The 27583-nt window shown below is 40.9% G+C and overlaps 1 protein-coding gene across 1 annotated transcript in view; it reads left to right on the top strand.

The window, feature by feature from the left end:
* Dnah5 (dynein axonemal heavy chain 5) overlaps window positions 1-27583 on the top strand; it is a 236976-nt gene that overhangs the window by 62185 nt on the left and 147208 nt on the right. Inside the window, 15 exon segments of the mRNA XM_047556057.1 lie at window positions 1799-1944; window positions 6396-6558; window positions 7195-7431; window positions 8970-9157; window positions 9244-9331; window positions 12076-12209; window positions 12631-12832; window positions 13389-13624; window positions 15643-15861; window positions 16928-16990; window positions 17289-17527; window positions 18242-18482; window positions 20052-20251; window positions 23127-23280; window positions 24749-24912. Coding sequence (XP_047412013.1) covers window positions 1799-1944; window positions 6396-6558; window positions 7195-7431; window positions 8970-9157; window positions 9244-9331; window positions 12076-12209; window positions 12631-12832; window positions 13389-13624; window positions 15643-15861; window positions 16928-16990; window positions 17289-17527; window positions 18242-18482; window positions 20052-20251; window positions 23127-23280; window positions 24749-24912 — 2674 coding nt within the window.

Here is a 27583-nt window from a genome sequence, read left to right as displayed (position 1 = left end):
AATATTTCTTGTAGGATAAAACTAGAGGAAATTGGTTTAAAGTCTCTAAGGACACATTTATAAAATGTATAAACACTTCCTAGTAAGAGTTATCACAATCAAATTAGAACAGGCTCCCAAGGTAGGCTTTCATGTCCTCTCTAGAGAGTGTGAGGATTAGATGGCTAGCAATTTGTATGTTTTATTAGAATGTTAGCTAGAGACAATGAAATAGTTTCTAAGGAAACTATTCTTAGTTCTCATATTTCATTATGTTTTTCTTTTTTGTATTTAAATAAAGACACTAAAGCAGAACAGGGTTAAATTTCTTTGGGAGGCAAATTGTGTTAAATCTCAAGAACAGCTGGGTTGGGACAAGTGATAGAGATGGTCACCTGTATCCTGCATTTTTTTTTAAAAAGAGTTTTGGTTATCATCAATATAACAATCAGAACTTCTACAGGCTTGATTTTGTATATTATATGCATAAATGTTGTTAGCCTTTTAAAAATTGAGGTTGTAACAAGATATCACAAATTTTGTGGCATGAAATCATTTAATTATGGAGGTCAGAAATCCAAAATGAGTACTATGGGGCTAAAATCAACTGCCATCAGGGAAGACTCTTTTTCCTTAGCCTTTTCTAGTAGTTGGAGGCTGCCTAGATATGCTATCTCATAGTCACTCCATCTTCAAAGCTAATAGCACAGCATCTTCAAATCTCTCTCTCTCTCTCTCTCTCTCTCTCTCTCTCTCTCTCTCTGCCCCTCTGCTCCCATGGTCATATTCCTTGTCTGACTCTAACCTTGCTTCCTTCCTCTTATCACTACATTGGCACTATCTTGATAATTCAGAACAATCTCTGTTTCTCAAGATCCTTAAGACATCTGCAAAGTCCTTTTTGTCATATTAGGTTACATCCCCAATGAAGTAGGATGTGAAAATCCTTGTAGGACATTGTAGGACTTGCTATAAATGTCCTTGAAGATGCTTCAAAGAATTTGTCAGGTAGTAATAGTAAAGAATGTTTTCGAGCACATTCATTGAAATAAAATTGTTAGCTCCCCTTTAGTAGTCAAGAAGACTACTAGAAAGAACTGCTTGGTATCTTGAAGAAATGTATGTAACATTGTATTTTCTTTGTTCAATGTCAACTTCACTTTCTAGGAGAAAGTAGTATTAGAACAAGAGAGATTTGATTATATGGATCTGTTGAAAAATGCATTACCCCTCATGTGGATCTCCATAAGCCCTCCTTCCTCCTTCTGATGTGGGATTGTTAGCTTTCTTCAGAGTTGCCCTTTAATCCTTGGAACTTAGTGTTCGCTATTACCTCAGCAGACTAAGAAAGTTTGCCTTATGATAGTAACATGAAAAAAATAGAATTTCACTTCAAGAAAACTTTTTTGAAAACCTCCTGTGGAATAGGTACTGGAATTAATGTTTAAAATGTAAGGATGAAGATATGAATTCCCCAAGAAGGTAAGAAAATGAGCAAACCTGTGACTCACACAGAGCTCAAGGATGCTCAGGCTGCAGTGGTGGTGCAGGAGAAGGAAGGCCCCAATCCATGCAGGTCCACAGACAGCCTGTGGGGGAGAGGAGTCGGAACCAGGGAGGCCGAGAGGGCTGGGAACTTTTAGGAAATCACAGTGCAGAAGGCAAAGCATGGAACTGCGGCGTGTCCCAGGGACATATGGCAACCGAACAGCATTGGTCCTGCCATTGCTATGGGCATCTGATCCTCTGTGCGTGTGTGTGTGTGTGTGTAGCAAAATGTTTTTCTTCATCTCCTTTATTTGCTTTTGTTTTTCCAAAGAGGACCTGGAGCTGCTGCTTGATCGGGTCAACGATTTGATTGAGTTCCGCATCGACACCGTTCTAGAAGAAATGAGTGGCACCCCGCTCTGTCAACTCCCCCAGGAGGAGCCACTCACCTGTGAAGAGTTTCTCCAAATGACAAAGGTTATTAGAAAATTGATATTTTTCACTAAAACAATTTTTCCTGTGATTTGCTTTTCTATAAAGAACATTTTTTAAAAGTGTAAATTAGATTTTTTCCTTCTACTTGTGATTGCTTCCTGTTAGATGCAATTCAAACATGGAACCGTCTGATAATAATTTGAAAATGAAGAGAAATGTATCTAAGCAGCCACTTCGACGTAAGAAAAAAAAATCACCTCATTTTACACCAGTAGGAGGGAAATTACTGTGGAACACATTTCTAATTTTTTCATAGTTTATGAAGAGTACAGCTATTTTGAAGAAGAGCTTCTCCTAGTCTAGGGGTAAAGTAAAACAGTTATTTTGAGCAACTTCTGGGCAGGGTTTCTTCCTTGTCCGGGTCAGTAAAGCAGTATTCCCAAACTGGTGTTCCATGGCACAGAATTCTGCAGCCATTTCTAGGAAACCTGGGAGAGGAAGGTTGAGCCAGCCCTATCAGCTAGGCAACAGGGGGCGCCCTCCCCAAATCTGAGCTCCCAGATGGCAGCCGGGGCCAAGCCTTGAAAGCAGCCTTTCCAAAGACAGCGATCTCAGGCCTTCTGTGTAAACCCCTTTCTGCCTGTGTGGACATCTTCAGACTATAGTAAATCGTTATTATGTAAGTGAAATGCAATGGCTGCATTTCAGACATTTGTGGTTGCTCCTTGTCATGCTCTTCACCGTGGGTACACTTAACACCTGCCGGTCCCTCCTGCTCTTTTCTGTTCTCTTCCCGTCTGAAGAAACACTCGACTCAACTGTTTTTAGGGAGGTTATGAAAGATGGTGGAATGAGACAGACATCATCACCCTACGTACATGTATGATTACATGAGTGGTGTGAATCTACATCGTGCACAACCATACAAAAGTCGTACCCCATTTGTGTACAATGAATCAAAGTGCGGTCTGTAAAAAATGATAAAAAATATAAAAAAAAATAAAAATAAATTTAAGAATTTCAAAGCAAGTTTTAGAATATTTTAAAAATAGAAAGCTTGGGATTCTAATCAGTGATGCCACAATTGTTATAATTTGCGATGTATTTCATGCCCCTTTACATTGTGGTCCCCACTCTACATACAGCAGGTTTTGAATACTGCTTTTTTCTTTCCCAGTTAACGTTTCTTCACAAAATATCCTTCGTGTTGCTATCTAGTCTTCATAGGCACCTGTAAAAGATGCCTTTGGAATATTTTATTTGGTCGATGTGCCATAATTTATTTACCAGTCTTGCTGCTGGACGTTAAATGGCTTCCAAAGTTTTTCTATTTCTCCAAGAGCTGCCGTAAATATATTTATGTATCATGTTTTTCCTCTTCAGAATTATTTCCTCTCTCAAAATAAGATCACTGTGTCAGAGTATGGCTCTACTTGATAGCTCTTGATATTCACAGCCAAATTGCCTTTCAAAAAGGGTGTTATCAACTTAGAAAGCTGCTGGCAGTGCAGCAGTACCAACCCCACCACCTCAACGCACACTGTTTTGTCGTGTCTTCCTAATTTTAGTTTAAGTTGCAGAATCATGTAACATAAATTAATTTGCATTTCCAATTAACAATGTAAGTGAAGGCTTTTTGTTGAATTTTTTTTCTTTACTTTTCACAGTTTATTTCTTTGTTCCATTATTTTTGGAGCATCTATGCCAACCAAGGCTGGGACATAGCAGTAAATAAAACTTGAATCCCAGTCTTGGTGGGAGCCCACTTTTCAAGTGGAGGATGCAGAAAAACAAACAAACAAACAAAGCCAACAAGCAAACATGTCCGCTTGTGATAAATTCAAAGGAGACAGTTAGGAAGGTCATGGAGAAAAGCAGCACCTGACTCAGAGTTGTGACTTTATGTTGATGGTTTGGGGTGACTTCTGTGATTACATTTGAACTGAGGAAGCGAGGAAGTGAGCTATGTGAATGGTTTTAGGGAAGAGCATTCCAGGCAGAGGGAACAGCAAGGGCAGAGGCCCTGAGGTAGAAGCATGTCATTTTGGCAGCTGGAGGGAGGTATTGAGATGAAGTAGGTGGAGTGTGCTGATATGCTGGGGCAGAAAATCAAGAAGAGAGGGAGAAGGCTGGTTGGTAGCCTGGTCTCTGGGGAAGGGGGAGGCTGCGACTCAGAACCTGGTGTGTGAGATTATTCTTGACTAGGAGGAGAACCACTGCAGTCACTCAAACAGGAGGGAATGATGGAGGTGGTTTGTGTTCTGGGTGAGGGCACCGGGCTGGGAAGTGGGACAAGTCTCCCTGTCGTGGCTCCATTTTCTTTTGGTGGAATGTGGTGGGCTGGGTGGTGTAAAGACAGGAGGACACAGCTGTTGTGGAACCGGGAGGAGGAAGTGGCTGTGGCCATGTGGAGCAATTCCTGGGTAGCGTTAGGGGATGGTTGAGTCAGGGGCTGGGGGTTCCCAGCAGCAGGCCTCTGCATGGCCATGATGGGTGTGGGGGCAAGTGGAGAGGGTGGGTCGCCTGCAGAGGCCGGTCCCCTCCTGGGGCTGAGGGAGTGATGGGCTAAAGGATGTCAGCAAAAGAATTGCCGCAGTGAGGGACTGTCTTGTCAGGAGGAGGTGTGACCGGGCGGGGAGAACGGACCTGGGAGCCTCGGGTCCAGGGGCTCCTGGTCTCCCAAGCCGAAGCCTCACGGGGGTGAGGACACGCAGGAACCCCGTGTGGATCCATCAAGGAGGAAATGCGTCAGGTTTGGTAACAGATCCTTCTGGTGGTTTCAATGTGCAGATGCCACCGTGGAGGTGGGTTTTTGAAGCGGGTGAGTAGAGGCAGTGACTTTGGTTTATTTTGTTTGATGCAGGGGCCATTTTAATGAGCCTATTGCTACTTTGTCCTCGTTCTGGCTAAACTCTGCTTTATTAATTTCTGTGCTCTTTGCATCATTTTTATAATCATGTCCTCTCAGAGAGAACGAACTAAGGGATTTACACGATGCTGTTAGAACTAGAGCAGGCTTTGAGAGTTTGTTGATTCTGTTTTCCAGAACCCTCCATATCAAGGTGTTTTGTGGTTTCAGATGTGTGTTGTATTACTGAGGGTCTGAAAAGACTGTGGGAAGGTCACCGAGGGTGTCCTGGGAGAGCTGGCGTTGAGAGCAGGAGATCACATCATGGCCCGTGTGTGCTTCTCCCCAAGGCAGTCAGACGACCGAAGATGCAGACTTTGAAAAATATCAGCACTCTCTCAGGGAATGAGGAGCTAATCTACGTAGAATGACCAGCTTGGCAGGCACTTAAGTCCAGAGGATGTGTGTCATTTGCTGACAAGTACTAATAACAAATTCCTTAATAATCACTTTGTGACCAGCCCTGCTCTTGACATATAACCTTCTATCTCAGGGAATGCCTGCTACCATCTGAGGTGGTTCTACCATTATTGCCATTTTACAGAGAGGGGAACTGAGGCCAGAGAAGGATTTTCCATATCATGCAGAACTAGGTTTGGAACCCAGGAAATTTAGCACCAGGGTCTATACTTGTTACTAGATGATCCTAACTTCATTCCATTCCTTATCCAAACTCAGAGCTGCCCCCCCTTTTTTAAATAACTGTCTTTTTCTTGCTTTTATAATTTTCTCTAAGCTCAAGGTTGAGATTGGTAGTTGGGTAATGTTCTGAGTTGAGAGTGAAATTGTTATTTTATACTTTGATGGTGAAGAAGCTTAATAGTATGTTTCAGTATACATTAGAATGTTCCTGTGATCATGGCATCAAAATGTCACGTGCTCTCCAGCAGTGGAGTGAGGTGAAGGCCGTGCATGAGCAGGTGACAGAGCCATGAGGCCTTTGTTTGATGTGGATGGCCCAGAAGAACATTAGAATCTCAAGATGCATGAAAGTGAAACTTGAAATGAAGCTGAAGACTGTCCAGATGACAAAATCTATTGTTTCATGGGTTAATTTTCCAGCCAGTGGTATATAGCTGATGCTGTGTATATTACTTATCTATGTCTGCAGCTACAGAACCCATCACAGCACTCCAAGTCATATTTTAGCTTACATTTATTAATTTTATTCCTGAGAAATGTGTAATTTAGGTGGACAGGAGGGAAATAGACCTGAAATTAAGTAGGACATAACTATGGCTTGTTAGCAAAGATGAGGAGACAAGAAGGACTGGCGACAGCAGATTGTGGACTCTGAAGGGAACTTGGTGGGAAGGGAGGCTGTTGATGGATTTGGGATTTATGTCCTCCATGCGGGAGAAGCAAACGCAAGCTTGGTCCATCCACATGCTCCAGGTGCATTTGGAGAGGCCTGGGCGGGGCAGCATGAAGGGCGTGTTCCAGCATCATTGGAGCATAAACTGTCACCCGGAGCTGAACCTGTGGCACTGCCCCTATTCTAGGTGTGGCACTGCCCCTATTCTTGGTGAATGCTCAAGAACCTGATAAACCATGACAACAAGTGACGATCGTTTTTATTTGTTAGGATCTTTGTGTAAATGGTGCTCGGATTCTACATTTTAAAAGCTCATTAGTGGAGGAAGCAGTCAACGAGCTAATAAACATGTTGGACCTGCAAGTTCCACCTAAAGAGGACCGCGAAGAAGCACTCAATGAGAATAATGTTGATTCAAAACGTAAAACCTCAGGTAAGAGATGAGGTGATAACAGGGTTTTGTTTTTCCAGGCCATTTACTGAAAGCTAAAATTTGACTTTCTACAGAGTAACTTAATTTCACAATTCTATAAACGCTGTCCCAATTTTAGAGTGCTATTTATGTCTGTGATTCTGGTTCTGAGCCTAATGCCTGTGTTGCTGGTTCCCATTTTTTGTGTTGGATGCTGCAAACACGTACTTTGCACCAGCCTCTTTGGCGCTTAGCTCTCCTTTAATTTATGCTGGGGGAGCTGGTTCACTTCACCTTATCTGTGGAGGAGGGTGGATTATGGATTATGGATTGGAATTTTCCCGAAGTCAGTGTAGACCAGAGCAAAGCCTTTGCTGGACAGACAGGAACACTAGAGGTGGAGAAGGAAAGTGACTCCCCAGGGCTTTAGGGTGTTGGTGGGAGAAAGAACCAGCCTGTGGGCCCAGTGGCTGCTGCACCCAGAGCTCCTGCATCTCTCATTGGCTGTCTTCTCAGGCAGAGGAAGAGAGGTCTCCATCTTACTTCTGAGAATCATGACACTTAAGTGACATCAAACTTGAATGCTATTTATCTTAATTTCTCCATTTAATTGCAACCCTCCCCGCATCTACCTCTATTCATGTCATGTCCTAACAGCAAAAAGAGAGGAAAGAAATTCTGATGCCTTGACATCGTCCCTTAATGCTGGGACTGGCCCACTGTCTTTGACAACAGTCACCAAAAAGAAGAAACAGACCGAGATGCTAGAGGCAGCCTGCGAGTTGCTCTCTCATTTCAACCACCAAAACGCAGATGCTCTTCTGAAAGTTACCAGGAACACGCTAGAGGCCATTCGCAAGCGCATCCATTCCTCCCACGTGATGAACTTCCGGGGTAATGATCCCACACGGTTTGCAGGGTGGCTGATCAGGTGTAGTTTGTGTGTGTGTGTGTGTGTGTGTGTGTGTGTGTGTGTGTGCAGGTGCACACCATGTTCCTGTTAAATTTAAAGAAATCAGAAACTCCACCTTTTATTGAGTGCCTCCCCGTAAGTTTCAGCATTACGAACTTTGGTGATCCCAATAGTTCTATAGAGTGAATACTCTCATTACTCATGTTGAAGTGGAGAAAACTGGAGCGTGGGGAGGGTAAACTAATTTGCTTCAGGCTACTTACCTTTGTTACAAGCATAAAAATCAACATCACTTTTAATCTTTTTTTGTAATAAGATGAAAATGTATAAAATGAATTGTTTTAATCTGGGAAAGGAAAAAACAACATACTTTAAAAAGAAGGCAAATGGAAACGATTGTTTCATTGTTTAATTATTGGGTTATTAACCCGTCTTGTAAAGTGGAAAGGGCTTGCTGGAGTCACACTTACCTGCTTGACATGCCTGTGCTTCCCAGGGGCTTCCCTGGGCTGAGCGCCTGACCTCCTGGGCACAGTTCAGAAGCAGTTGCTGCTTTCCCCAGGTGTGCCTTGAGGGTCCATCACATGTAGGGACGTCCTGAAATCAAACCTTAAATCAAAAACAGTTTGGAAAAAAAAAAAAAGAAATATTAGCATTAGTTACAACTGAGAAACACGGTGATGATAAAATCTTACCTATTTTGAATATTGGCATTTAAGAGACAGCATCTGACATTTAATTTAAAGTGGATACATGAAGTTTTGGTTTTGAAGGAATGTTTTGTTTGTGGCATGGTTTATAATGTCTTATTTTACTTCAGACACAGGGTTGTATTAGAACTTTTCAAATGTTGGCTGATGTGCTAAATATTAAATCAGAATTATTTCTCAACTTTATACAGTATAGGTATTTCCACCTATATAAAGTTATGTGTGCCACATACATATATACCCATACATGTATCTATATCTGTGACTTATGTGTATACGTAACTTTAAAAGCCCATTTGATATGAATGGTGAGTTAATTTTATTTCTTTTTCATTTTTTTCCAGTTATTCTGAGTGTAGGATATAACACTGTGGTAGGGAAGGCGTACAATTTATTTGAAATTACAAGCTGGTTGTTTTAGTTTTGGCTCTGGTAGTTATTCTTCATTCCTTGCTTATTTATTTTTCATTTAATTTATCAGTATCCAGTTACTTGAGCAATATCATCTTTAGTAGTTTTGAAAAGAGTTTATACTTAAGTCTGATCCTACATAATAGGTTTCCTTTTTGGATAGTTTACCAAAAAATTAAAATCAACAGAAAATGACTTGGGTTCCCCTGAACTGCTCTTGTATTAAGCAAAACTAGATCTTCCAAAAGTTTTTTCTTTTTAATTCATTCATTCAACAAATATTTGCCTGATTGTATATCTTTCATGTGTTGTTCTAGGTGCTTTACTTGTGGTTAGAAATGAAGGCACTCTTTTTGAATTAAAAATATAAATCCTCTCCTGTCTTTTTGTGAACTCAGAGGGCAGCAGTGCGGAAACCAAGCAGAGCAACCTTCCTATTTTCCGAGCAAACATCACTCTGGCCATTCCCAGCATTGCCCTGGCTCCTGCCCTGGAGGACATCCAGCAGACCCTGAACAAAGCTGTGGAGTGCATCATCAGTGTCCCCAAGGGGGTTAGACAGTGGAGCGACCAGCCGTCCTCCAAGGTGGGCGGGGGATGGAGAGGCTGTTTCCTGTGAAAGCTGTTCTTTTACAGGTGGGACAAAGCTGAAAGATGCCTTTTACATTGTAGAAAAAGGCGCAGGAAAGAAAAATGACTGCCCCGTGGGGTGACGGAGAGAGCGACTCAGATGTTGAAGTGGGAGAGAACCAACTGCAAGGTAAGAGCTCTGTTAAAATAGTCATTGTGAATCAACGTTGATTGAGATTAAATCTACTCTCCCCCAGCCCCGATAGACTTCTCAAATCAAGTTAGTGCAGAATATTAATCTCTGAACCAATTTTAAGTCTACAAAATACCAAGATGGACATACTTTAATATTTTAGCATCTACACTGTGGTCTGTGTCTGGTGGGTTGATCACAGCTGTTATTGCCGTGCTGACTTTTGGTCCAGTCTAATAATGAGAACTGCAGGCAGGGAGGGTTTTAATTTCTCAGTTTAAAGAGCAACTCTCCATCATCACAATGAATACTTCCTGGCATGGGAGAGACATGTTTGACCCACTCTGCGCTCTGTTTGGCTAACATGTTGTGAGTGTCACTGTGTATCCTGCGGCTTTCATCTGTGTTGTGTAAAATTAGGCAGCCTGAGACAGCCGCGTTGCTCATGGAATTATACGTTGGTTTTGGTCCTTATGTTCCCCTTCAGTCAGCCCCACAAACCTCAGACCTGTGTAGTTATGTTGGCGTTCACTCCCCTGAATTGATAAATCAAGAAGCCACAGGAAGAAACGGAGGGACCTTCCTTTTTAAAGAGGTCTGAGTGGGTTGAGGGTGCATGTGAGACACCCTGGGATCCACCCCAGCACCCCAGCAAAAATAACCAAACCCAACCCACCCCAACCCAACCAAACCAAAAGACAAAAATGTTGCGGTAGATAAATAGAACTCAAAACTATTGTTCCCATAACTTAAAAAAATTATTTATTAATTTAAGCCCCAAACTTCTATTAATATTATATTAATTTCAATTTTATATGATTTGGAATCATTGCTTTAATTTCCCAGAATAGTTTAAAATTCAGAATTTTCTAAGCTAAAAATACATTCAGTCATGAAGCATATCTAAGTTGAGAAGAAAAAATATTGGATGAAAATTATATACATATTCTTGTCATGACCAAAGAATTAAGGAACTAATTCTTTAATAATAGCCTCGAGCACTAATATTACAAAGAAGAATAATCTCAAATTAGTAACCTCGACTCGTATCTTTAAACACTTATCTTTGAGTTTATTGATTTTTTTTCCCCTTCTGCCAACTCAAAAAATTTTCCCCCTTTGATTCTGGGGATCAAACCCAGGGCCTTGTACCTGCTAGGCCAGAATTCTACCACTGAACCACATCCCAGCCCTTAAATCTTTTACTAAGTTCTATTGAATTTTCACTTCATTTGTTGTTCTTTTTGATTCTAGAATTCGTAATTGGTTCTCTTGTATTTCTACCTCACTATCGATATTTTTTCCATTTTCTGAGATATCATTCCCGTAAGTTCCTTTAATTCTTTAAATATGATTTCTGTACTTCTTGGGACATATTTATAATAGCTATTTAAAATCTTTGTCTAGTAAGTTCAGTGTCTGAATTTTCTCAGGTATGGCTTCTCTTGGCTGCTTCTGTTCCCTGTATGGGCCTTACTTTGTTTCTTTGTATGTCTTGCACTTGTTTTCTTGGTTGAAAATTAGACATTTTAAAGAATATGGCAATTCTGAAAACTGATCTTCCCTAGAGATTGCTGATATCATTACTCTTTTTCTTTATTGAATTTCATTGATTAATTGAGTAAAATCTATTTTTGGATTATTAGCTGCTGTAGTCTCTGGGTGTTCAGTGGTCAATTAACAATTGTACAGAGATTTCCTTGAAAAAAAAATTTACAGTTGTAGATGGATGCAGTGCCTTTATTTTTATGTGGGGCTGAGGATCGAACCTAGTGCCTCACATGTGCCAGGCAAGCGCTCCACCACTGAGCCACAACTGCAGCACCCTACCCTTGAATATTTTGAAGCAATAATCTTCGCCCATTGCTTAGAGACTGTACGGGTTCTGGAGCCCTGTAAGGCTCAGTCAGTTTAAACCACTACCCAAGTGTTTGCTTACTGATGGTGCCAGGCCTCGAATTCAGACAGAACTGAGAGACAGGCCCTGTGGGTCTTCCCTGGGCCTGCTGACCCCTCTGACTGTGTGTGGACTCCTAGAGCCCAGGAGTGTGTCAGGGCTCTACAGCGCCCTCTGTGGACATCGCTTTCCCAGACCTTTATCTTTTTTGGTTACCATCTTGTTTGCCCCAACTAATATCATTGTCTCAGGCACCTGTAAAGTTAAATAGTCATTGTTGCTGATTTTTAAAAAAAATATTTTGACAAACGACTTGGGGTCCAAGTTGTTATTTATTTATTTTTCCCCACTCAGTGAAGTTCTGCATCATCGTGTCATGTAAAGATAAATAACTCAGACACAGCTTTTCCAGGGAGCTTCCAGATGTGTCTGTTATTGACAGTCATAAGAGACCCCCAACCTCTGAGGAGCTCCAAACCCATCCCTGCTGCTCTGGGCTCTGCGGGGTCCAGGGTTCTCTCAGCTGCATGGGATGTAAGTCTGCTGTTTTTCTCTGCCACACAGTCAGAGAGGAGACAATGGGAAGGGAACAAATTAAAACGCCTGAAACTTGGTACTTTCACCTAGATTCCATATTTTTTCTTGAATTGACACTTTTTGGATCGTTGTAAGATGTGGTTAATTTCCAGAGTCCTTAAACTTTGAGAACATTAAAAATCCCCATGATTTTTATTGCTTTTAGGAAGGAGATATGTTTTGGCATCCATTACAGAAATCTCCCCATCTGTTAATAGCATGTTCCCTATGCAGTTGATATAGACTTTTTTCTCTTTTTTGCTTTTAGAGACCATTGAGGTGGCATCTGTAAACTTACCCATTCCAGTGCAACCCAAGAACTACTATAAGAATGTGTCTGACAACAAGGAGATTGTAAAATTAGTCTCTGTACTGAGCACAATCATCAGTTCTACCAAAAAGGTACGTCCAAAGGCCCTGTGGCCCAGCCCTTGGCTTCACAGCCTATGCCTAGGTGAAGGTGAAGATAGTAAGCTCATCCTGGGGGGAACCTGGTCACACCCAGGGCCTCAGTGCCCAGTGAAAGGCATCTCAAGTATGCTGAGCAGATGCTTGTCACCAGAAGATCCCTGACTCTAGAATGAAAGTGAAAGATAGCTGTTACTCCCTGTTTCTGACTAGGGATGGTGACAAGTAAACCATGACTGGTTTACTGTCCACAGCATTCCACATGGTCTAGTTCTGTGGCTTTGCCAACTGATCACAGCTGGCTGAACATTTTAATGACTCCACGGGAACCACCAGCAAGGGGCACATCTTCACTTGGACATGATGCCATTTCAGGTTCTGCCTTCTCGACACAAACCTGTTATTTCTACTCTAGGAAGTTATTACATCCATGGATTGCTTCAAGCGCTACAATCACATTTGGCAGAAGGAGAAAGAAGAAACCATTATGACGTTTATTATGCAAAACCCCTTGCTTTCTGAGTTCGAGTCCCAGATTCTCTATTTCCAAAACCTGGAGCAGGAAATTAATGCTGAACCTGAATATATCTGTGTGGGTCCTATTGCTCTGTTCACAGGTGGGTTCATTTTCTTTCATACCGTTATATAAATTAAATGGTATCTCTCTATCTCTTTCCTAGATTAGTATTCTGGAGAGTTCTAGCTAGCTTAAAGATTGACTTTCCTTTCATGGGCTTCTAGTTTTAAAACCAATTTGTAGACTTGTTTTTAATTCCCTTCTGCCTAATTATTTATTCAGGAGTATATTGAATACTTTGATGCTAAGCCTTGAAAATAAAGGCTGATTTAGAGAAAGAGGACAGTCTGTTGTATTTAGAATCAAGATCCATCTTTCCTTTAATAAATAACAATAACAAACATTTGAGTCTTGTCTCAGAGGGTTTTGATATGTATCTTCTTTCAAAGCATTTCGAAATACATTTTGAATTGTTGCAAAAACAGGCTTTACAAAATGGATGAGTGCATAATGATTCAAAAAATATTTTTCACCAGTTTCATTTTCATGTTCTAGAGAGTTACAAGCTGTAAACTTGTCTCAGTGAACGGCAACATGGCGTCTTTTCATAGTGATCTGGTTTTCCAAAGTGAACTGTGGGTATTTGGGTTTTACAGCTGACTTGAAATTTGCCCTGACTACCGAGACCAAAGCCTGGATGCTTGTCATCGGACGTCACTGTAACAAAAAATACAGAAGCGAGATGGAAAGCATCTTCATCCTCCTTGAAGAGTTCAGTAAGAAACTGAATCATCCCATTAAGGACCTGGATGATATCCGGATTGCCATGGCTACGCTGAAAGAAATCAGGGAGCAGCAGATCCCCATCGACTTTCAAGTAGGACCTATTGAGGTAACTGATCCCTGCTGGTTTATTACAGAATCCCATGCAGATGTGATTACCTGAAGTACTGACCAGGTCTGGGCTGCGGTTACAAACAGGTGCAAACCCAAGAACCATTTCAGTGATGATGACACTTGACCTTTGTAGGGTTCCTTTGATGGGCTAGTTCTCAGCCAAGACGTGCCATCTAAGGTCCCTAAGAGCAGGGCCTGCGATGAGGGGTTCTAAGTAGATATTTACTGGTAAGTGCTCAGCAGGGGAGGGGAGTGAAGGAAATAGGACAGGACAGCGAGGGCAAAGCTGAGTGACGTGGTCCCAGCTGCAGGCTGAATTCAGCCTGATCCCTGGGGAGCAGCCAGCAAGCACTCCACCACACAGTTGGTCCCCCCTTGAGGCAAGGGAGACTGCCCCTGGGAGTCATTGAGGAGGCTCCCATGCAGCAGAGTTTCCAGGCAAGGAGGCAGCGTGGTCCGACAATCAACTCTCAGTAGTTGGGGTGGGAAACCCAGCTGGTGAGCAGGACCTGGGGGGGTGCGAATAGTCTGCCGGCGTCCATGGCTTTCCACATGGGGAAACAGGCTCACAGAAGTTGTGCACCTTGACCTGTGTTGCACATTACCTTAAAAAAAAAAAAAATACTATATCAGGCCATCTTTTCCACATGAAAATGGTTTCTCAGAAGTGGGTCATGTTTTTTTTTTTTTTTTTTTTTTAAATTCCAGATATTAAACATCGCCTTTCTATCACACTGTAATGAAATGTCTGGTCTTACACACTGATGGTGAAGGTCAGACTCCAGTCTCACATTTTCTGCAACACTCTTTGAATTTTGAAAAAAATCACATTACTGTGAGAATGATACAGATCACTACACAATTATCCTTTGTCGTGTGGGGCCACGGAGTCACATGATCCATCACGTTCTTCTCGGGAATGGAAACATCAAGGCAAATAGTCCATTCCTTGTGCAGGACAGGGAAGTCCCTGGAGTTTGAAGAGGAGGTGCAGTAGCTGACAATAGCATTTTCTCCCCCTGGGGAGTTAAGACAGAAGTAGAGTCAAGGTGTCAAGATCATAATATAACCTTTATTGCTGATAAAGCTGATTTAGAAGACGTAATTGAGTGCACCTCTCTGGTTATCCCCTTCCCTGTCCACCAAACACTCACACACACACCTTGGACTTGTGAGTAGGAAATCCCAGAATTAGGGTACTTTCTTGTGCATCAGAGGCCACACTGGAAAGCTGCAGGTCTCTCTATTACCCTGATCCACATTTGTGGTATGAGGTACAGATCATGGTGTTTTCAAGAAGCAAGAGGGGAGGGAGAAAGGCCCTGGGCCACGCTTGTCCAAATCAGCATCCCCCTCCCCGCAGGTCAACAGTCAAGTCTCCTTTCTCCTCTGTGGGGAGAAATAATGGTGGGAAAAGAAGTATATTTAGTGAAAAATCATTTCTTATGAAAACCAAACTTTGCTTATTTTAATTTTTCAGCCAAACGAGTGATCCCAGATTTTGCATTCTGAGGACAATGGCTTGGTCTAGGCACTGACCCAAGAACACCCTCTTATGTCTGACTACTGGAACCTCCTAGCAACAAAGTGACATGGGACCATATTAAAATTCTGATTTATTGTGTTATTCTACTATCAGAATTTAAGTTGTTTCATGCTTTCAATTTACTTGATATGATTGTGTAGTCTTCAAATACAATTTGAGGACCTAAGTAAAACTACCTTTATTTGTGTAGCAATAAAAATTTTTTTAAAATAATATTTTTAGGTGCTAACAAAGATCCTGTAGGAAGGCCAGGGAATTTTCCAGTTTCAAGGATGAGGAAATGAGCTGAGTAGCCCAGTTGCTCATTGAAGCTCTTGAAGTTTGCAAGTACCTTAACTAGAATCCTTCGGGTGACGTCACGATCACACTATCACACTGATCTGTTTTGCTCTGATGCTTTAGTAAATGACTGTGTGTAGGTTTATGTCTCTGTCTGGCAGAAATTAAGTTTTTCTTCTTTTGTGTAGGAATCTTATGCCCTGCTTAACAAATACGGACTTCTGATAGCAAAAGAAGAGATGGACAGAGTTGACACTCTGCGCTATGCTTGGGAGAAGCTCCTGGCACGTGCCAGCGAAGTTCAGAATGAATTAGTTTCCCTGCAGCCGGGTTTCAGGAAAGAGCTTATTAGTACTGTGGAGGTCTTCCTCCAAGACTGTCACCAGTTTTATCTGGACTATGATTTGGTATGACTCTGGCTTTCTCTGTGTTTATTTTCAGGGAAGAATAAAAAGAACATACAAAATGTCATTGTTTGAGAATTATGTGTGATGTGATATTTCATGAAATTTTTTAGGAATTGGGATTTTATGTTCATGGAAGAATTTCATCAAGTATTTTCTTTCCACAAGTCCTTCCCCTTAGAATTTCTCCGGAATAATTTCAACATGAAATGGGGAATTTAAAAGTGCTATTCATATTGTGTGATTGGTCTGTTACTGAGGTTGCTGAACAGCTTTTTAAATTTCTAAATTCAAATACAAATACTATTCTTCCTTTCCACAGTGTTCCTTAGTTTTAGAAATGAAATAAGCACATGCCAGTCACTGTCCTGCTGAAGATACAGTGGTGGACAAGACAGATGGAGCCCTTCTCCCATGGAGACCATATTTTAATCATATATATGGGGTTTAGTGTAGAATCTTCTAGTGGAAATGTGGTGTGTAATGAGATCCATTTCCAGATAATTATAATGTGCTACACAAGGGAAATAAGTATAGGGGTAAATTTCAAACCTGTTAACTAGTAGTACACCAAACCACAAAGCTAATAAAGTTTGAGGTTGGATCCATGGACTCACTTCATGGATGAAGAAACACAGAGACCCATACATTTATGTATTATAATGTAGGGAAACCTAACTGTAATATTGAGTATATGGTTCACTTTACAAGTAGATATTAGAGTGTTGAAATCTGCAAGTTAATAGCATTAGCATTTCTGTTCAAAACCAAAGGATCAGCTTCTTGCAGAGGAAACATTGAACTTCTTTACCTGTGTCATCCAAGAAATGAATAATACATGCATAAAATTTTCAAAGCCTCTTAACTTACGGAAGTTGTAGCATTAACTTGGGTTTTTCAGACTTGGGACACATTTCCAATTAAATCACTTTCTTAGTCATTTCATAAGTAAAAACTGTTTCCCTATCATGTATGTGATGTGTATGAAAACAACTTAGATATTCAAATACTTTGAGCTTATAGAATTTGTATGCAAACACTTAATTTTGTTTTCAACTTTTTTCTTCAGAATGGTCCGATGGCCAGTGACTTGAAGCCTCAGGAAGCCAGCGATAGGCTTATCATGTTTCAGGTAACTTTTTAATTTCCATAATTTCCTAAATAATGAAAACCTCATTGAGTTTTAAACATATATATGTTTTTAAAGACATAAAAGCTTATTGTAGAATATGGGATGCACTCACATTTTTAAGCATATGATTTGTTATGGTTTAATTAGAAGTGGTTTCTGCAAATTGATTGCCCTCATTTGGTATTCTTGGTTACCTATGCCAGAGATCACACATTCTGGTTTCCTTGCTAGTGTTTTCACTTCCATGTTTGTTCACATGTAGATTACTTTGATAAGTTTTCCCTTGTGTTGTCATTAGAATCAATTTGATAATATCTATCGGAAATATATCACCTATACTGGAGGAGAGGAACTTTTTGGTCTGCCGGTGACACAGTATCCCCAGCTTCTTGAGATCAAGAAACAACTAAATCTGCTACAGAAAATATACACCCTGTACAACAGTGTCATAGAAACTGTGAATGGTTATCAAGATATCCTTTGGTCAGAAGTGAATATTGAAAAGATCAACAATGAGCTCTCAGAATTCCAGAGCAGGTGAGACGTGAAGGGCCTGAGCGATGGACGTCAAAGGCTTTCTTCCAGGATGGGCTGTTAGGTTTGCTTTTCACCCCAGATGCTTCAAAAGCACCTTGTGCCCCATCATGGTTGTCTGTTGACAGCATCCTCATCAAACACTCAATCGATTGCCCCATGTGTGTGTGGTGAGAGAGGCCCTTCTGCTCAACCTGGGTGAATCTTGTCAGGGCCTCTGCTGCATGTGGAGGGAGCTGGCCTTTATTTGTATTACACATAGCAAACATTTGAAGTTTATGGTAGCTGCTTTCCTGAATCAAAGCAAGAGGCCTGAGATTTGTTGTTTCAAGTCCTGAACCCAAGGCAGACGGGCTGCCCCTGTCCCATGTGTTAGCTGATGCACTGTGCTGTGCTTTGAACTTGGTACGTTCTCACCACGTGTTTGTAGAGTTGAATGAATTCAGAGGCACCTCTAACCTTTGATGTTATGTTTCTACCTAAGTCATTATTGTGAGGGATGGAAAAAAATCTTTGCTGACTTGGAGAATTGATTTTTTGTAAGATACGCCAATATATTAAACTAGAAGATAATGTCCAAGTTGTGAAATGTCAAAACCAGACAGGTATTTGTGCTTTTGCAGGGCTGGGATTTGAACCTGGGGTCCTGTACATGCTAGGCTAGCACTCTGCCAGTGAGCGCCACCCCAGCCCGTCCACACCGGTTTCTCTTCTCAGGTGTCGGAAGCTGCCCCGGGCACTCAAGGACTGGCAGGCTTTTTTGGACCTGAAGAAGACCATCGATGACTTCAGCGAGTGCTGCCCTCTGCTGGAATACATGGCCAGTAACGCCATGATGGAGAGGCACTGGGCCAGGATCTCCGCCCTCACTGGGCACAGTCTGGATGTGGGGAATGAAACCTTCAAGTTAAGAAACATCATGGAGGTGCCTCTTCTGAAGTACAAAGAGGAAATAGAGGTACAGCTCATGCCGTCTGATGTGGTGGAAGATCCAAAGGTCTCATGGGATTTAGGCCATAGCATTCCTGTATCATGGGTAAACCACAGTGGGACAATTGGAGCTCTTGGCATTCAGCCATTAACTCCTGTGCAAGTGTTTGTTAAATGCCTACCTATGCAACAGGTTCTGTGGTGGGGACATAAAGATGTATTCCTGTATTCAGAGATCATTAAATTATGCAAATCAAAGTGCAGTTATAAGCTGTAGTAAATGCCACTGAAGGAAGAGTCTGCTATGCAATGAGAGCCCGTGAGAATGGGGTTTGTCTCTTCCAGGGACGTAAAGGTGGGCAAGCTGGGCTGGCTGGGTGAGTGCGCATGGTCACCAGGTGGAGACGAGGCATTGTGTAAGTGCAAAGGGGACCATTCCAGGAAGATAGCGAATCACATGTGAAGTACCTGAAGTGTGTTGGAGGAAGCAAAAGATGGCTGTGTGTCTTGGACATGGAGGAGGAGGAGAGAGCAGAGGCCCAGGAAGGGGAGTAGATCTAAGACATGTTATTGGTTTTAGCCTCTCAGGCAATGGGGACCACCTGGGAGATGTGTCTCCAGCAGGGGATGATGCAGTTAGGTCTGCATTTAGTAAAGGTCACCTTGATGGTCAAGTGCAGGGGAGAATCATGTCGAAACCAACAGGGAGGTTATAAGAGGAGCTCGGGCAAGAGAGGCTGACTTGTTGTCAGGGAGGGGAGATAGTGAACCTGGAGAGGGGAGGAGATCCAGGGGCTTTTAGGAGGTAAAACTGTTCAGAATTTGTTGATGGAAGGAATATGGTAGGAGAAATATGGGGAAGGGAGAATGATGACCATGGATTTCCTGTGGAGAGGTCTGGTGGGTGACTGCTTACCTAGAGACTGGTAAGATTGTAAGGGGTTGTTGGGATTGGGAGACAAGGACAAAGAGCACCAGCTTGCTTTTGGGCAGGAGTTCAATATTTCGCAGGTCATGTTTGGGGTTCTCCTGAAGCCCAAGCAGAGAAGCTCATTGCACAAATGGATATCGGTCCTTCCTGGAGATATGAAAGATGACCAGGTGTTTGGGAATGGATCAGCTCCCCTAGAAAGGGAAGGTAGTGTGGGAAGACGTGAGGGCGCAGACTGGACTCAGCTCATGGTCTGGGAGAAGGGGAAGCTGCAGAGGAAGGAGACTGGGAGAGGGACCAGAAACCAGATTTCCGCCAGTTTCCTCCCCGTTTGTTGACTTTAGAGGTAAAGCAGAAACATGACATTTTGAGTCTGTGATCAAGGTTCAAAATATAAAAAGTCATTGCATCTTTTATCTTTCTGGAATAGTTTGGTGGGAAATTTTATAAATTAAGCTTCTCTTTGGTCATCTTTGTCCCTGTATCCCTCCACATTTATATCTATGTATCCACAACACCATTTATTATATTGCATTTGACATCTGGAAGTATACATATTTTAGATATATATGAGGCAGAGAGAGAAGACAGGATCTCTGCTGAGCCTGAGCTGTTAATAAGCTGTGTCACTTTCATGTAATAAATGAGAGCTTACCCTTTTCATAGGACATCTGTGTCGGTGCAGTGAAGGAGAGAGACATTGAACAAAAGCTGAAGCAAGTCATTAGCGAATGGGACAGCAAAACATTCACCTTCAGCAGTTTTAAAACCCGTGGAGAGCTCCTCCTTCGAGGAGACAGTACCTCAGAAATCATTACCAGCATGGAGGACAGTTTGATGTTGCTGAGTTCTCTCCTGAGCAACAGGTAGGAACACGTTTTTCCTTATATTTGAGAACCACAAGGGAAGTTAAGCAAAATGTATTGCAATAATACCCTCCATACAAATAAAATACTTGCATTAATTTTAACCTTTGACACAGCACATGAAACAATGGTTTTATTCCATTGTCCTCTGCTTGTGGGGTGTGTCTGAGATCAATTGGACAAAATCATGCCACGTGTAATTAGCCACTTGGATCTGGCTGAACACTTCAACTTTGCCTCGCTGCACAGCTGACAGCTCAACAGACTCTGGGTTCCAGGGGGAACTTTATTCTGAATTCCCAGAATAATCATCCTATTTGAGAAAGCTTTTTGCTAACATTTATGGACAAGTAATTCTTAGTTGTGCACATACTCCATTGAGATGACAGGTCTAGGCACAGAATGAATTAAATTCTTGAAGAGGAGTAACATTGCATAAAGAGATGCTAGGTTAATACTTCTATTTGACTATTGGATGGTAACAGCAAAGCCATCACATTTTGGACATGGACATGGTAGGCTTGTGAACTTAAATTTGCTTGGGAGGTGTAAGCAATGAGCTTCCCTTTGCTCTTTCCAAAATATCTTTTTGTTCACCAGGATCTTAACATATGGTAATTGTATAATATGCGGGGACCTTACAGATGAATTTATTGTGCTATTCTAACTTTAAAATATCACTCTCCTACCTGTGCACATGTGTATCAATATTTCAAAGATAGAAAGTGCTATCTCTTTAATACTATATGATAAAAATTCCTCTTGCTCCCATTTTCTTGATACTCCCAAGTAACATGGGATACACAGTTAGGTTTTAGAGACTGAGACTGTTGGTGATGTCAAATTGGATGCCTCAGGATCTGGTGAGTTTTAGAAAACAGTCACTATGCATATCCAACCTGAATGAAGGCTCGGTGGATGATATTACATATAGGGAGGTAGAAAAGGCACAAATATAAATTAAATAAAAATTATCTGAGTTGGGGTGGGGGAAATGTTCTTACCAATGGTGTCTAACCCACAGACAGTGATGTGAGAACATTTATATAATTTATTGACCACCTATTGTGGGTCTTGTATTCTTTCAGGTATCATAAATGAGACAGTGAATAAAACAACAATTTCTGTTTTGATGGAATTACATTCTAGTGAGAACATAAATAAAAAATTTGAAAAATTTATGGAATATGCAAACAATTTTATTAACAAGTGTATGGGAATTAAACTTTATTCATTAATGTGACTAATATTTGAGAAGAATTCAAGTAGATGACACATTATATAGGGCTAGAAAGTTTGATAAAGGAATAAAAATGAAGCATAGCCAGGTGCAGTGGCCCATGCCTATAATCTCAGCAGCTTGGGAGGCCGAGGCAGGAGGATCACAAGTTCAAAGCCAGCCTCAACAGAAGTGAGGTGCTAAGCAACTCAGTGTGACCCTGTCTCTAAATAAAATACAATTAGGACTGGGAAAGTGGCTCAGTGGTCAAGTGCCCCTGAGTTCAATCCCTGGTACTCCCCTCATAAAAATGAAGCATAAAATAATGATAAACTGTATAATAATTTGGGATTAAATTTGTCTTCAAATAACAGAAGCATCACACACAAGATAACATATGAGACTACAGGTTGACTCTTTCTCATATAAAAGAAGCCCCCAGGTTCAAGTAGGGGATCCACTGTATCCTCAGGGACCCAGGCTCTGTCTGGTTCGCTCCTTGTTTTCCCCAGGAATTACCTCCTCCTCCACACTACCCCTTACAGCCAATGCTACTGCTTATCCCTTGTGTGGAAGAGTGGTTCTCAAACTTCACACATTCCACGTACATCTAGGGAACTTGCAAAAATCCCAGTGTCTGGATTACTTCCCAGACCTACTGAATCAGAGTTTTCCTGGGTGGAACCCAGGCAATGATTTTTAATGCTGGCCACGCTCTTCCAATGTGCAACTCATGATGTGGAACTCAATCCTCTGACTATACATTGTTGCAAAGAAGGATGGGAAATTCAGTATTTTAGTTGGGTAGCTGTGAGTCCACATACAAATGAGGTTCTGCCCAGAAAGAAGGTGAAAAGGACATTCACGAGAGGACATGGCAGTCTCTTTCTCAAGGATAAAAGAGAAGATGGCTTAACCACGGGAGAGGCAGCAATCAGGAGCATTAGATATTTGCATAAGGTTTTATGCATGTGTTCACACAAACATCAGTGGGTCGGACATGGGTGGAGTAGAAAAAGATAAGAGGGGGAGGGAAGAGAGTTGGAATGTTGTAGCTGGAACTTGTACTTATTGTCTGATCTCCACTGGTGATTCTGTAATTGCTCTCTAGTGTATGAAAACCCAAGGACTCCATGGAGAGGCATGGAAGCTTAGCAGAGAGAATGTGGATCTTTGGGACACAGTGACAATAACCAGAATTCTATGACTCTGGAGACTGGGTAGAATCAAGTCCCATGCTTGATCTGCTCTTTAAATTATGAGTCTCCCACTGTTCCGTATGTTCTGGATAAAAACTGAAAACAATCTAACAATGCCTAGTAAATAGTGCTATATTAATCATTGGTAGCATCACTTTAAAAGCCAGCAACATAATCAAGGTTTTAAATAGAAACTTTACCTCAGCAGTCTTGCAAATAGCCATTTGTCTAGGGGGAAAGACCGTTTTTGACATTGTTGATATGCCTTTGGGAGGGGGGTGTGAATGGAACTGGTAAACTGATATTTTTGGTTCTTGTGCACACACTGGAAGAATCTTTTCATATTCAAGTACACACCAATAAAAAATGCTTAAAGACAAGAGTTTTAAAAGGATTTTTAATTGAAAAACAACATCAATACAACAGAAATGAAACGTTGAGCTTTTTCTTATTTTAGGTACAATATACCATTCAAAGCCCAGATTCAAAAGTGGGTTCAGTACCTTTCCAATTCAACAGACATCATCGAGAACTGGATGACGGTGCAGAACTTGTGGATTTATCTGGAAGCTGTCTTTGTGGGAGGAGACATTGCCAAGCAGCTGCCCAAGGTTTTGGATTTTTAAAAAAATGATTTGCTCAGGTTTTTGAATTAGAAGGATTTCCAAGAACTAATAACCTCTTAAAGAATGCAGTGATATTTAATCTCTGTTGTACCCCCACCCCCAGTATTTTTGTTTTCTGCTGTGGATGTTATTCTTCAAAGGCAGTGAGGAATTGTGGAAAGGAAAGGCTGATTCAGGGAGTAAGAATGCGGGGAGACTGTGAGGTTTCATAGGCAACCAAGGGTTAAAAAAACAAAGGCTGAATTCCCACATAATTGATGTGCTCCTTCAGACAATGTGAAGGTAGAATTGGAACAGTGTGGAAATTACGGCATAGTTATCTTGACAATGGTAGGATAATTCGTTCTTCCACAACTGACGTTTAAGAATAATGCACACTCTACAATGTACTCAATTATCTCTGTACTGTAAGATTGAGGGGTGCAGAGAGAAATCGCCAAAACAAGAGGCTTCTCAAGATACTGAGTCTATTTTTCCATCAAATCGTAATTATCTTACTATGTATATCTGGGGTATATTTTGAGATTTTTAAAGAATTTTTAACCAAATCTCAAGAACTCTTATTCAATTACCTTAAGTTGTTTGCAAGATTATAGCATTTTAACAATATATATGAGCTTTAGAAGCATGGTTATGTTGACTGTTCTCTTCATGTAGGTTTTATAACTTTCCCTTCGGTTAGCTTTCAGGTTAGTTATAGAATACAGAGCTGTTAACCAATTGTAAGGCTGGCCATTTGTTTTTTGACCAACAGTGAAATGTATGCATACACTAAAATTTTACTTATTTTTTTGATTTTATATTTGGGCATGTTTTTCTGGATGGGTAGAAAAAAATCTAAAATTGGACAATGAAAATTTTCACATGATATGTTGAAGGAGTGAGGTGGAGTTTCTTGCTCTCATATTTGGAATGTATGCTCACTGGTAACATATAGAAAGTTTTAAGGAAAAAATTATTTCTACTCTCAAAATAATCTGTTCTCCATTTTTCCTGAAAAATGATTTTTTTTGTAATATTAGTTACACTAGAATTATTTTTTTATTTATATTTTTAAGTGTTCATTTTTTTCCCCAAAATATACAAAAAAGTTCAATGCTTAGTGTAGAAAACTTGAAAATAGAAAATTCACTCCATTTAGAGATACCCATGAAAATAATTGGGAATGTCCTTCCCTCCTAAATAATCTCATACAGTCTTATTACTTTTGGTCTGTTTCCTGTTTATACTTAACATAATGAAAGTATTAGGGTTGAGCTAAATATGCTTGATAAAGAGAGAGATGCAGTGTAAAAGATCCCCAGAGAGCTCAGAAGGCATGTGACCTGAGGTGTAGGTGGCCTGGGTATCTGGTCTGGCTAGAACTCTGGCCTCATCGGCAGGAATGTGCCATACTCCTCCGTCTTTGAGATGGCAGATGTGTCCAAATGTGCTTTGTTACCTCATCTTATAGGAAGCCAAGCGCTTTTCCAATATAGATAAATCTTGGGTGAAGATCATGACTCGGGCGCACGAAATGCCAAATGTGGTTCAGTGTTGTGTTGGAGACGAGACCCTGGGGCAACTCCTCCCGCACCTGCTGGACCAGTTGGAAATATGCCAGAAATCCCTTACTGGGTAAGTTCACTGGCTCTTTGAAAGTCCCTGGATCTTAGAGACAAAAGGGGACACAGAGAGGAGGTAGCATTAACTGGATGTGTTTTCTTCACTAAGACTTAATTCGTGAATAGAGTTGTGTGCGGTTAACCCTTATGTTCTCTCCGAACACTTACTCTGTTTGTCCTGATGTTGGACTCAGAACTTAGGTTGCTTCCCTCACTGAGATAGGATCATGCAAATATTCTCTTACAGTTTCTGCTTTTAAAATGAACACACCTATTTTTCTGATCTTCTTCTGGATAAATGTCTGCACAGCTAAAATATTGCATTATATTCATTATATGAAACAGTATGTGTATATAAATGGGATTATACAGAAATAAAATGTGGAGTTGAAATCCTTTTCTGGAAGTTGAAGAGTTCAAATAAGATCATGCCTAATGTGATATCTATCAACGTACATGCACACATGCAGACTTGGTAAATTGCAAGTCATAAAGTTTCTCTATTTTATTGCTCTTGGTTAAAAGAAATAAAATCAGTTAAGTATAACCATGTTAAAGAGTAATCTTCTAAGGGTACATTGATACTCATGGTAGACACTCATTCTAAGCATTCAATTTGAGTAATGAGGTCTCCGTGGTTGATTCCTTTCCTTTGGAGGACTGTCCTATGCACCATGATCATAGCCTTGAACACCATGATCATAGCCTGTGCCAGTGTCAGGAAAGCACCTTTTATTTTGGGTACTGAGCCACATCCCCAGCCCTATTTTGTATTTTATTTAGAGTCAAGGTCTCACTGAGTTGCTTAGCTCCTCACTTTTACTGATGCTGGCTTTGAACTCATGATCCTCCTGCCTCAGCCTCCCAAGCTGCTGGATTGCAGGTGTGCACCACCACGCCCAGTAGGAAAGCACTTTTAATTATGTACTTAAAAAATATTTGCAAGTAAGTCCTCCAAAAGCATTTTTAGAAAAATGGATGCTCAGGTGTTAATGACTTGATCTGCTTTATAAAATTGTCAGATCAGTCAAATAACTACCGAAGGACATTTGACAAAAAAAATCTTTGTTTTCAAATGATCGACATTTTGACATTATTTTTTTAACTTTCAGAGGAAAAAGTCTAAAGTCATTCACAGTTTACTGAGTTTTTTTTTTTTTTTTGTCTTTTGATGTTTACCAAGATAAGGTTCTGTGCCAAAATGCCCACTCTAAACACTTGAGTACTCATATTTACATAGAAAAGATGCCTACACAAGCTGTCAAGATCAGCTTGGACAGAACAAGAATAGTCTTGGCACCAATAAGATCATAATTTGGAAGGGTGGATAGGCAGGTGTGTGCCCATGAAGGTGTCGTCTTGCCCAGCTCACCACAGAAGCTGCGCTGACACGCTCCATGAGCCTGGTCTAACCCGATGGAAAACATGAGCCGATTCTCATCAGAATCAGACTAGGCTACTGGGCAGGGGATAACTAGTAAGGAGTAAGAATTACTAAGAATAAAAATCAAAGTTACACAAATGTGAAAAATTGGTATATTAAATAATAAAATGAACAGTTTTAAATGAAGGAAAGTAAGAAACTAAAAATTAAACATTATAAACGCAGAGTAAGACTTGAAGGAAATGAGATGTGTAAGAGAACAGACTCTGGGCAGCCTGTTTTATTTTTTTTAATTTTTACAGACTGCATTTTGATTCATTGTACACAAATGGGGTACAAGTTTTTGTTTCTATGGTTGTACTTGATACAGATTCACACCATTCGTGTAATCATACATGTACATAGGGTAATGATGTCTGTCTCATACCACCATATTTCCTACCCCCACCCCTTCCCCCTCTCATTTCCCTCTACATAATCCAAAGTTCCTCCATTCTTCTCTTACCTCCCACCCCCCCACCCCCATTATGTATTATCATTCACTTAATCAGAGAAAACTTTCGGCCTTTGGTTTTTGGGATTGGCTTATTTCACTGAGCATGATATTCTCTAATTCCATCCATTTATTTGTAAATGCCATAATATTATTCATCTTTATGGCTGAATGATATTCCATTGTGTATAGTATCCTTCCCCTCCTTCTCCTGTGAGACTTTACACTTTTTCACACATCCAGAATAAATGGGATCCAATTGCCACACAATGGTTTATAATTCATATTTTACTGAGCCTTCTGGTTCAGAGTCAGAGAAGATGATTACAACCCACCCACCAAGCCTTATCCATTATTGCAGCTGTGTCTGCTTCTTCCCCCAATTCCTCACTTATTGTGAGTTTCTCCTTTTTTTCTTTGCCTCTTTCTGAAAAATAACCCCTCTCGTGTCTTGAGGAATTTGGCTCTTGCCTTGGCCTGCACAGTAAAACACGTCCAGTGGTTGCCTAATGACCCTGGGGTTCCTTCTCCTCGAGACTACCACGAGGCTCTGGTTTCTGATCCCCATGATCTGCTACCACAGACTCAGTTTTCCTGGGAAGAGAATTCTGTTGCTATGATCATTTTACACAGGAAATAAATAAATAATACAGAAGACAAGGAAGAGTAGAAAGTTTTCAAAAACCTCAAGTTTAAAGCAACCAGTAAAGTCTCAGAAAGAAACTGCAATTAAAACCACAATAATGCCAGGTGTGGTGGAGCAGGCCTGAAGTTCCAGCTACTAGGCAGACTGAGGTAGGTGGCTCT

This window comes from Sciurus carolinensis, chromosome 6, assembly GCF_902686445.1.
Source record: "Sciurus carolinensis chromosome 6, mSciCar1.2, whole genome shotgun sequence".
NCBI classification, from domain to species: Eukaryota; Metazoa; Chordata; class Mammalia; order Rodentia; family Sciuridae; genus Sciurus; species Sciurus carolinensis.
Note: the sequence above shows the minus strand (reverse complement) of the source record. Positions and strands in the feature narration are given on the sequence as shown.